Source organism: Gavialis gangeticus, unplaced genomic scaffold, assembly GCF_001723915.1.
Source record: "Gavialis gangeticus isolate Ggan-Ray unplaced genomic scaffold, GavGan_comp1, whole genome shotgun sequence".
NCBI classification, from domain to species: domain Eukaryota; kingdom Metazoa; phylum Chordata; order Crocodylia; family Gavialidae; genus Gavialis; species Gavialis gangeticus.
In genome coordinates, this window is record NW_017729011.1 from 16,696,017 (window position 1) to 16,707,770 (window position 11,754).

General features: G+C 58.4%; 1 protein-coding gene across 1 annotated transcript in view; it reads left to right on the forward strand.

Annotated features, from left to right (window-relative positions):
* The window catches only part of PRDM12 (PR/SET domain 12), a 15,646-nt gene extending 5,633 nt beyond the window's left edge, over positions 1-10,013 (forward strand). Inside the window, exons 2-5 of the mRNA XM_019510939.1 lie at positions 71-261; positions 2,341-2,496; positions 7,889-8,000; positions 9,631-10,013. Of these exons, the coding sequence (XP_019366484.1) occupies positions 71-261; positions 2,341-2,496; positions 7,889-8,000; positions 9,631-10,013 (842 nt within the window). The remainder of the gene's footprint in view (positions 1-70; positions 262-2,340; positions 2,497-7,888; positions 8,001-9,630) is intronic.
* Positions 10,014-11,754: the final 1,741 nt, after the last annotated feature.

Below are 11,754 nucleotides of genomic sequence, written 5' to 3' on the forward strand. Positions count from 1 at the left end.
CAGGCCCCGGCCCCGGCCGGCGGGCAGAGCACCCCGCTCCCGCCGCTGGAGCCTCCCCGTGTCCCCGCAGAGGTGCAGAAGCTGTCCAGCCTGGTGCTGCCGTCCGAGGTGATCATCGCGCAGAGCTCCATCCCCGGCGAGGGGCTCGGCATCTTCTCCAAGACCTGGATCAAAGCCGGCACCGAGATGGGGCCTTTCACCGGCCGGGTCATCTCGCCCGAGCACGTGGACCTGTGCAAGAATAACAACCTCATGTGGGAGGTAAAGAGCGGGGACGCCTGGGGTCCCCTCCCTCGCTCCCTGTGCCTCGGTTTCCCCTCGCCCGGGCCTGCCGCGCTCCCCTCCAGCAAGCCCCTGCGCTGCCCGTTCCCGGGCGAGTTCCCCGGGATTCCCAGAGGAGCGGGGTCCCTCCCAGCCCAGCCCCGCTTGGGCAAAGCGTCCTTTGTCTCCCGCACCGGGGAGGCTGGGCGCAGTGGGGGCACCCTGACGTTGGCTGGACCGGGCTTCCCATGGCCACAGCTTGGTCCCTGGAACAAAAGCCGAGCGGGGCCTTTTCTGTGCTGAGCCTCTGAGCAGGCGTCGGGGGTCGGTAATTGGGCAGGGTGAATGGAGGCTTCCAGCCCGCCGGAGAGGGAGCGGTGACCCGGGGGCTTAAATCAAGCCTGGTTTAACAAAGCGCTGGCAGGGGCTCCCCGATGTCTGATGGACGGGCCTTGGCACTTGGCAGGGCTCAGCCTCCTCTCGCAGCTCTCAGCGGCTCTTCCTAGGGACAGAGCAGGTTGGAGTCGCAGCAAGGGCCCTGCTCCCTCCCTAGCCCCTACCCAGAGCCTCCAGGCGCCTCCTCCTCCAGCCCCTGGGGTCTCTCCACTGACTTCGTAAGAAGCCGGCTTAGATCCCAGCCCCTTCTCCTGCCCTGCCAGCATCCCAGACCGGTGGGCACAGGGAGATAAGGGCAAGGGTCCCTGGAGGGGGCGGCTCTGCATGGGGAGGAGGGCAGGGACTGGGCCCCGTTCTCAGGGCGGTCAGGGGAGCCCTGCAGGAGTGCGCACAGCTGTGGAAGGAAGGTTGCTTCCTTTGCTTGCCGATGAGCTGCCTCCTACTCTCTGCACTCCTGGGTTCTCCAGAGAGCCTCAAGCTGTCCTGGCTGGTGCTGGGTGGAGGAACAATAGGAAAAAACCCTGCCCATGCACGCACACGCACACGCACTCGCACACGCACACGCTTGCATATTCTCTTAGACCCTTGCAACCTTCCACCCCAAACCAGCCGTCCCCGCGCCGCAGCAGCCTTGCTGAGCCTCTCGCCTCCCTTTCACCTGCTTGCCCGAGGTCCGAGGCCACTGAGTGCCATTAAACCGTTCCAGTGCACGACCTCGGGGGCCTGATCCTGATCACGTGCGACTCCAGAGTGACTCAGCAGCAGTTAGGAGCTTCCTGCGGGGTTGGGAGCAGGGCTGACCAGGCAGTGGCCGTGGCACCCGGCGACTGACTGACCTGCTGGTGGCTGCCTGGCCGCCTGCTTTGCCAGCCTCTGCATCTCAGCTCCTGGCAGGGCCGTGCCGTGTCTTACAGCGTTGTAAGAGGCTGGATCTGGGGGTGTCGGTGACAAGTGCTGGCGGGCCTCAGAGATTCAGGACCAGGGTCTCAGTGGTGTTCCCCTCTGGGGAACTTTTCACTGCAGAGATCCAGGTGAAACTAGAGTCCGCCCTGCCCCAAAGCCCTGGCCGAGGCAGCGCCAGCCCCAGCGGGGGGAAGGAGACTCGTGTCCCGGAGAGGGCAGGGCTGGCAGGCTGCCTCCCACACCAGGTGACAGCATCGCAGGGTAGGGCCGGGCCGTGCTGCATCGAAAGCCCCGTGGCACACGCTCTCTGCTGCTGGGTGGTGGGTTTCCCTGCCCATTGCAGTCAGCGGGAAGGAGGATCGGTCCGACTGCAGCTGCTGCAGCTTCTCCCCCTATGAAAGGAGCAGCCCCAGGGACTGACCAAACGTGGGGCTGCCCTGCCAGTGCCCCCTTCCCACCCGCCATGTGGCTTTCCCCATTCAGTGCCCTGCCATGATCCTCTCCATCGGGGCAGAGGAGCTGCAGAAGCCTACTCCCCTACCAACTTCTCCCCTCCGGGTTCAGGAGATGAAAGCTCCTGCAGGCAGGAAGGAATGGAGCTTTCTGCCAAAAACCTCCCATGTGCTAAGTTTCTTGATGCTTGATATGGGGTGCACACAGCACTTTGACTCCCCCCCCCGCCAGTCCTTCATCCCGGGCACATGTCGGGAGGTGGGAAGGACTTGTGCAGAGCATTCAGCCGTGGGGCTCTTTCCGTACCAACCCTCCCTCCCTCCCTAGGTCTTCAATGAAGACGGCACCGTCCGCTACTTCATTGACGCCAGCCAGGAAGACCACCGTAGCTGGATGACCTATATCAAGTGTGCCAGGAACGAGCAAGAGCAGAACTTGGAGGTGGTCCAGATTGGGAACAGCATATTCTACAAGGCCATTGAGGTAGGGGCAGCGGGGAGGCAGCGCGAGCGCGCGGGCAGGAGGAGGGAGCAGAGCATGGGACCGGCATTCTCCGTATCACAGATCCTCCCTTGTTCACCAGGGCTCCGTCTTCGGGGGGCTTAATTCAGGCCTCAATGAAAAGGTTAATGGCTTGCTGAGAGGGGATTTGGCCGGCAGGGAGGGATGTTGGCATCGAAACCCTCTCGAGAGCAGTGGGGGTCGGCGTGGCAGTGCCGGAGAATAGCACACGCGCGCTCCCGAGATGCGGCCTGGCCCCTCGGTGAGCTCGCCATTGTGCGGGCTGGCGGGGGTTGGGGGGGGTAGAAAATGGGGAGCTTTCCTCTTTTCTTGCTATTTCAGTTCATGGCTGAATTGCAGGGTGTGCGTGCACAGGGGGGAGGATGGGGGGAGAAAGAGAGAGAGGGGAGAAATATGGCTCGGGATTTGTTCCTCTGGTAGAGGTGTGGAGGGGACGGACCCCAGGGGTCTGCTCCCTCTCCCACTTGGGTCAGCCAAGGCTTTGCCATGGGGGCAGGAGCCCTTGTGTCTCTTCTGAGCCTCCGCCTCCGGGGGCCCAAAGGGAAGCAGAATCGGGTAGGTTTAAAATCCAGGAGAAAAGCTGTGGGATGGCAGCACGGGGAGAAGGGACGGATCAAGGATTGAAGTCATGTGCGGGACTCCCAGCCATGGGCCCGATTCTGCTTTCAGGGCTGGGTCCTATTCCAGCTCCTCCAATTAGGCGCCAGAGTGTGACTCTCCCCCACCTTGTTCAGGTCCCTGGAAGCCCATTCATGCACCAGCTTTTGTAATGCACTGTCATCCTGGCATCTAGACTTAGGCACAAAAGGCAGGGAGGAAGAGGAGGAGGATGCACCCGCCTGATATAGGCACGGTTTTTCCGGGTGGAATCGGATTAATAGTAGACACCTACATCCACTCAGTGTCAGTGCGGGTCACAGGATCCGGCCCTCGCCATGACATGGATCAGGAGTGACTAAGCGCACGGCTGGGGTGAGAGGAAACTCACCCCGTTGGCGCCCCTGGGTAGACAGGCGGAGGGAGCCAAGCCCCCGTCTCCGGTTGTGGGGCTGGGCCGAAGCGCTCTGCGGGCAGGACGGTGCGTTCGGCTGCGTGTGCGCGGTGCCCAGCAGACAGGGCCTTGGCCCCGGCGGGGCTTTGAGGCACCTCTGCCCTCTGCAGCCACATCCCGAGAGCAGCGGTGTGAGACTCGCGGGATCGCTGGGGCGGGTGCACGTGGGGCGCTGGCTGCACGGAGACAGCCAGGCCTGTTTCTGTCCCGTCACAAAAAAGCCTCCCTGGGCAAGATCCTCCAGAGCGCAGCAGGGTCGGAGTCGTTGAGCTGGTTGTTTCTAAGACCTCCGACCCTGACCCCGTCGGAGCTGAGAGACCCGGTGTGTAGGTACAACTGTCCTTGTGAGCCCTGAGCTCCTCACGGAGAGAACCAAAAGGAAGAGGGTCCCTAAGCCTGACAGGGAAGAGCCTGGGGCGGTGGGGAATACATTCGCCCCCCGTGGGAAAGACTTGGCCTCCAGTCCTGCTGGGCTCAGGCCCCGCTACTCGGTGGCTCACCTGCCTGCTGAGCAGGATGCAGCTTGGAGCCCAGAGCGCGGCGCGGGGCTGCGATGCTGGGACTCTGCTGCCGGGGGGAAACCAGCAGCACGTGGGGGTGGGAGCGGCTCTCACGCTCTGACCTCCCGTTATGATGGGATCGGCTCTGGTGGGACCCCAGTGCCGGGGCTAGGATAACCGGCGATCCAGGAAAAGGCAGGAGGTCGGGTTGGCGCGGCAGTGGGGACGCAGTTGGAGCCTCCTGGCGACAAGGCTCTGCGTCAGGGTCGTGTCTATCTGGGTGGGCTTGACAGCGCCCGAGAGACCGTGCAAGGAATAGACGTGCCCTGAATGCACCAGCAGGAAGGACGGGCCGGCAGTTGCCTGCACGAGCAGTTTGGCCCTGAATCAGCAAAGAACTTGCTGTGCTCGGCTCCGGCATGTGCCGTCCCGCTGAAGCCAGCAGGTCCTGCCTGCACTCTCAGATCAGCCACGCGCTCGAGTGCTTTGCTGGACAGCGGCCACAGGGCTTAGCACCTTGCAGGCCCGGCCCTCCACCAGCTTCAGACCTACAGCAAGGGCCTGACCCTGCATCCCAGACGCAGGGGACTTTCTGCAGCATCAAAGGGAACCTTTGCCTGTGCATGGACCGCAGGATCGGGCCTGAGATGTTATCCAGAGAGAAACAAGCAGCTGGGAGGGGCGGGTGAGAAGAGAAAAGCACGGCGCTCCTTGCCGTGGCGGGCGGCTCGTGTGTTTCCAGCCAGGGATCTGAGCGTGCAGCCGGGCGATGTCAGGCTCCCCGCATGGCAGGGCTCTTCGTGAGCAGAAACAGCAGCCAGGATTTCAGTGAGCGCTCGTCTAAGCCTCCCTCCTCGTGCTGGCAGGCTGCGGGACGGGTCGTTTATCAGAAAGAGAGTGGAGTTGCTTTGTATTTTGGTTTCTAGATTATAGGAGGAAGAGGATAATATTCTGTCGTGGTATATCATTCTTAAAGTATAGATCGGTCAGATTCAAAGCTAGCGTGCCCATGGACGGGAATTTCTGGATGGCTGGATCGATCGATCTGAATGTACGTGTGTATGGTGTGATGTACCTAATAGAGTGAGTGTTATATGCCTAATTGAGAAGTTCGTTTAGCAAACAGTTCACGCTATTGATGTCTGAATCTATGGTTCTTGTGTTCCCAGAGCGCCGCTCTTTTTTTTATTTCCCCAAGATCACCCCCCAAAACCGCCCAAGTAACAATAATGTGATGCTGAAACAAATCTCCCTGTTAAGCCCAATAGCCAATCGCACTGTTGTATGTGGCAGTTCCTAAGCAATTCTTGGGACATTATACAAGTGCCATGTAAGGCCCCGATCCAGCACAGCGTAGGAGCATGAGGTTCGCTCAACTGTGTGCGGTGGGTGTGGGGTTAATAATAAGGTTTTTTTTTTTATTGGAGAGGAAGGGAAGTCAAACGTGGTGCCTCGGAAAGGGGCGAGGTACAATTGCCGCTGCCCAAGCTGTTGCTGGTTCTGTGTTCCTCACCTCCACCTGACTCCCTGCATCCTCCCGCCATGCCTATGCATATTGCTGCTGGTGTGTGCATTTGGGTGCTGGCTCCTTTTCAGGTGATGGGTGTATTTGAAATCACTGGGATTTCTGGGTGAGCAAGGGATGCTGGATCAGATCTTGTGTCCAAATAGACAGGCTGTTTCTGGATACCACGGTGTGCACCGGTGGGAAGAGGCGGAGAAGGGCATTAGACCCCATGGACTATATCCACATCTTTAGCATCCTTCTTGTGAGCCTGGAAGGGGAGGAGGTCCCTGCTCCACCTTCCTCAGCAACTGGTGCTAATTCTGCCTCCTACCAAAGGTCCGTATAAAAGCAAACTTCTCCTTCCATGCCTGGGAGCTGAAGGGCTTGTGATGCCCTCACTGCTTCCCCCCACCTGGACAACCCAAAAGCAGGTTGTGTGCGTATACCTCCACTCAGGCCCAGCTCTTGTTGCATTAACGAGCACAGATGAGGTGGCGCAAAGCAGGGATGACTCCAAGATTCCCGCCCATGTTCTCTGCCCCTTGACATTTCAGAATATGAATCTAGATATAAAACCGGTCGGGAAGCCCAGGATCAAGAGCCCAAAGTCAGTGCAAATGACTCTTTGGATATTGGTTGTAAGACCGTGGTCCCAAAGAGATTACCTGCATGCATGGAATTGGGGCTGTCCTTGTGAAGCCAGCAGCAGGATGGAGCCTGTCCTTCCTAAAGCCTGGCTTTCTGATATGCAAAGACGGGTCTAATCGCCGCAATAGTGTCATGCACAGTGATGCTGCAACCAACAATTAGCTGTCATTAACAATCCATCAGTTCCTCTGGCCTCCAGCAGATGTGGGATGCAGTTCAGGGGAAAGGCAGATGCAGTGAAACATCTGATTTATCTCGCACACGCATGTGCATGCGCACCCATGTACACATGCGGCATCTGTGCATGTGCCCATCCATGTTTGTATGGGTACATACCTTTTCCACTCCTTCACAGGCTGATAGCCACCCCATCTCTGATCAGCACAGATGCCCACACCTTCACAGCCCATCTCCTCCACGCGTGCATTTGAATGCCCTCTTTCTTGCGCTCTTTCTTCCTGCACGCGCTCCCCCGGTCCTGTGTCCCTCCCTCTCCTTTCACTCACACAGACACGCTCTCTGCGATCTCTCTCGTATCCCACACTCTGCGCTGGGCTTTGCAGTGTCTCCCTCAACGCAGGGTCTGAGCATTGCCTGGAGCTAACGCACGCATCTGCCTGGGACTGACAGTGCCCTTTGCCCTTTCCTCCCTCATCTCCTCCTGGCAGATTCATCAGGGCATGTCTGTAATTCAGTTTCTTTCTTCCTTCCCCTGTTCTCCTCCTCCTTTTCACCCTTCTTGCGTAAGGATCTCAGTGAATGCACCCAGAAGTTGTCACCTTTGCTTCTATTCTATTATACAGAAACAATCCAGTTAAATAATTCATCCCCGAAAGCAATCCCTTCTGCACCATTTCCGAACATGGGTTACTGCACTCCCAATTAAACCCCTGTTCATCAAAGTTGTTAAGCATGTGTCTAATGTTAGGCCATCGAGTTTTCAGTGTGCTTGTTCACCTGCTTAAAAGTAGCCCCCTTGAAGGGTTTTGCTGTGTTAGCCTGTTGTTTTGTAGCTGCAGAATTATGCTCCAGAGTCAGGGGGTTTATTGGTATTTTTTAATTAAATCTCTCGCTCTTGCAGTTTGCAAAGAAGCCGTAAAACTGTGGGCCCAGCGTCACTCAGTCGTGGCTCTCTGAGAGTCTGAAATAGTAGCTGGGACAAGTGAGAAAGGCCTTGTCCCTCTCAGCGGGGGGTGGATTCTTCGGCTTAAAGACATCAGGTTGAGCGCGGGTGCTGAGAGCAGTATTTCATGGGGAATCATTTCAGCAGCGACTAGTTCTCTTAGCCTACGGCTTCAGGCCAGAAGCCCCAGCTGTCCCCTGACTTCTTCTCCAAGGCAGGAGTTTCTTGGCATCCCCCAGCCCTGAGACACAATGAAAAATGGGAAGCAATGTGAAACTGCTTTAAATATTCACATTAACAATGCAAAAGTGCTTCTAAGGCACCTGGGTGCTGCCGGCGCAGCCCTGCCAGGCTGCTGCGGGGACTGGGGGCCTGGCTGGCAGGGTAAGAGCTTGCTCCCTCTCCTAATCCAAATACTGTTGTGTCCTGTCACCAGGGGTGAGTTTGGCTCAAGGGGTCTGGCCCCAGCTGTTCCCAGGGGAACCGTCTTCACCTCTCCCCCATCTGTGTCTCCTTCCCTGCAGATGATTCCTCCGGACCAAGAGCTGCTGGTCTGGTATGGGAACTCGCACAACACCTTCCTGGGGATCCCCGGTGTGCCCGGGTTGGAGGAAGAGCAGAAGAAGAATAAGCACGGTATGTAGGGGCAGATGGAAAGTGCACCTGGACCCCAGCTCCTCCCATGCCCACCGGCTGGTCCTTTGCCAGGCTGTGGGGGGTGGGAGGGGTGCAGCTAGACCCCAGCACCTGTTGTCCAGCCCATCTGTACCGGTCCCTGTCAGCAGGCTGGCACATCCAGCACCCTTCTGTGCCCTGTAGGGAGAGGCAGCTATTTACAGCATAAAGATCAGCAGCTCCCCAGGATTTTGGTGGGTCTTAACATCGCTTCCCAGCCTTCCCCAACAGCAGCCCGCCTGGGACACTGCTGTTTTGCCTGCTGAGCCCTTAAGGGAAAACCTGCCTCCAAGGCCAGAGGTGAGGTGATGCTTCCCTCCTCGGGTGCTGGGGAGAAGGCGATGACTCCTGCTCAGCCAGGGGATGGGGAGGCACACCTGGTCTCACCTCCGACTCACCCATTTCCCCATCATTAGTCCCATGCAAGCCCTTCCTTTCCCAGGGTGCCAGAGCAGGGACCTCTCTCCCATCCTCTGCTTCTTTGCTCCTGCTGTTTTCTAAGGGGACGGACGGAGGGGACATGGGGAGCAGCCCCTGCTGTGGCACTCACAGCCAAGCCCCCTGCTCCTGCTGTCCCTGAAGAGGGGGCCATGGGCACAGACATGCTCTGGGCTCACAGGGTCCCTCTCCCTTGCCGCCACCCTGGGAGCACGGCAGAGAAGCATGCTGAGGGCACTGAGCGAGCAGGGTGGGCCTCTCCGCGGCACGGCCAGGGCCCGCAGACAGGCGGGTGGGTCCAGAGGCAGCACAGGCTTCCCCCTTCCTCCGCTAGAGAACGACGAGAGCAAGGGTGTGAGTCCTCTTGCCATCTGGGACCTCCACCCCCAGCTGCTCCCCACAGCCAAGCCCTGCCTCCACCTCCATGGCTTTCTCATGGCGCTGAGGGCTAGGAGGGCTTCGATGCGCTGGCTGGAGCTGGCAGACAGATGCTGCATGCGTCCACTGCGCTGGTCCCTGCTCCACTCTGCCAATGCTCTGACGTCCTGACCTTGAGACCCTGGGTTATTTTAGCCAGAGGCGCCTGCAGAGCAGAGCAGAGCAGAGCAGAGCAGGCCAGTGATGCTGCTGGACAAACATCCCATGCAAAGTGAGACTGAGCCTGCTTCTCGGGCAGCGTGGGGGTGAAAGGCTCTTTCCTGGCAGAATGGCACTGCTCCATCCTTGGGAGATGTTGGCGCGCTGGCCTCTGCCAGGCCCCAGGGAAGGACATGGTAGAAAGCAGGGCCAGTGGGCTCAGCACCTGTGATCCAAAGTTAACTGCTTGGGGCAGCACAGCAGGCCTCCTGGCTCCTATTCTGGCCTACCCCCACAGCCAGGCTTGTGACCTATACCAAGGAGAGGACGATGGCTTCCTCCCCGGGGGTGGGAGGCCTCGTTTGTCAGTGCCCCAATGTACACGGCGCTCCTTAGAGAGCAGGAGCTGCACGGCGCTGATGTGACAGGTGCTTCACGGTGATTGATTCAGCCCACATGTAGAGGCCACATCATCGAGGCACAAGGAGGGGAGCGAGTGGCTTAGGCTCAGGGGTCCCCAGGGCTTCAAGGGCCGAGGGTGGCAGCTGACCCCTGTGGCATGTGCTTTGTCACGCAGAGGACTTCCACACAGTGGACAGCGGGGCCAGCACGACAGGGCGCATGCGCTGCGTGATCTGCCACCGCGGCTTCAACTCCCGCAGCAACCTGCGCTCCCACATGCGCATCCACACGCTGGACAAGCCCTTCGTCTGCCGCTTCTGCAACCGGCGCTTCAGCCAGTCCTCCACCCTCCGCAACCACGTCCGCCTGCACACTGGCGAGCGCCCCTACAAATGCCAGGTCTGCCAAAGTGCCTACTCCCAGCTCGCCGGGCTCCGGGCCCACCAGAAGAGCGCCAGGCACCGGCCCCCCAATGCCTCCCTGCAGTCGCACTCCCCGGCCTTACCCGTGCCCCACCCGGCCTCCTTGGCCCATCACATACCCACCATGGTGCTGTGAGCCCCCACCGATGGCCAGGTTTGGGGCAGCTCTTGCCAGCTGCCGGAGACTGGCACGGAGGGGTTGTCGATGAGCTGTTTGGCATCAGCCCTTGGGGGCAGGGCTGGCAGTGGGGAGAGCAGGGGCAGGGCGGGCGTGCTGATGACGCTGCGTGCTGATGGAGGGGCCCCTCCCTTGAAGCATTGCTCTTCTCGTGTGGCTTCCCTGTGATGTGTCATGGGGACAAAATCACCCCAGCCCCTTGGTCCCATCAGCACGTCTCCTCTCACTGGTCTCTCCTGGGCAGAGGGAGCTAAGTCTCTGGACAAGGAGGCGGCTTGGGGGCTCTCTTTGTTGCCCATTAGGCAGCGAGTGGCATAGAGGAGTGTGGCAAGGTTAATATGCTGAGGATTGAGACTTGGAGTAGAAGTGGGTGGGTAGAGTCAAGAGGCAGGTTTCTGGATTCCCCACCCCCCTCCAGGTTTTGCATTCATGCAGTGGGAGGAAGGAAAGAAAAATTCCCATTTCCTTTCCTCCCCCTCCACTCAAGACAATGCCAATAGGAGGCCCTGTTCCCATTGCCCGAGCTGGCACGGTTCTGCTGGGGTTCATGCAGCCGTACCTGCTTCAGCACGTGATAGCTTTGGCCTTAACGCTGTGCCTGCACTGGAGAACCCCAGTTCCAGCATGAGCAGTGCCGGGCAGCTTCCTTTCCACCGAGGCTCTGCAGCCAGGACCGATTTGTGCCTCCTGCCAGGCAGGCTAGAATGTCCCCCTGCCAGGTCAGCACCGCCAAGGATGCTCCACTGTGTCTGGGGGGTGGGAAACCTTCCCAGAGACTTCAACCCAGCCTCCAGAATCATGCCCCCAGCTTTTCCGGTCAACTCTGCATGTGTGAAATCAGGCAGACGGTGCCCGGGGCTGAGGTTCTGCCCAGGCAGGTGCAGCGCCAGCCCCTTGGTAAAAGATTTGCCCTGCAGTGCTCTCAGGAAACGCAATGCCTGTGTTTCACCAAGAGCACTGGTGCAGCCCGCGCGGGGGATGTTTTTGGGTGGAGGCACCTCCAGCGGGCACGGCTCCCCTTGCCCAGGGTGCAAGCCCTTCCTCTGCACACACACGCCTGGTCTCGCTTCTCCTTCAGCTCCTCAGCTCCCCCCCACCCCGCCACGCTGGTCCTTCAGCAGACCCTTCTTTTCCTTAGGGACCATTGAAACTGTTCCTTCCACTGCCCTCTGGAGACCAGAGAGAAACCCATCCTTCGGGCAAGCCCCAACCCGAACGCAGTCCGAAGCGCCTCCTGGAGGCCTGCCGCAGTCACGAACCCAGGCAAAGAGGGGGATTTGTAATATAACGTGGAAGAGAAGCTATTATAATATTAATTCTAAGTATGAGATGTATAGAGTTTTCACAAACTGTGTTTTACTTCCAGAAAACAACTGTCACTTTAACTTTGTACATATTTATGTAAAACATTATTTACAAAACTTTGATATTATATATTATTTGATTGTATATGTACACAGCTGTAAATACCTTTGTACCGCTCTCTCTCTTGTATTCTAAATAAAAATTACTTGGAACATTTATCATTTAGATTGTGAATCGTTAGGCACTTTTCTGCCTTGCTGTATTTTAGGACAGCCTGATGCTGGCTTTGGCGCGGGGAACTGGTTAGAAGGGGGTCCCTGGATTTTTCTCCTTTTTATTTCCTTTTTCTTTTTTTTGCCTTTTTACTTCCTTTTTATTTTTTACTTCCTTTTTT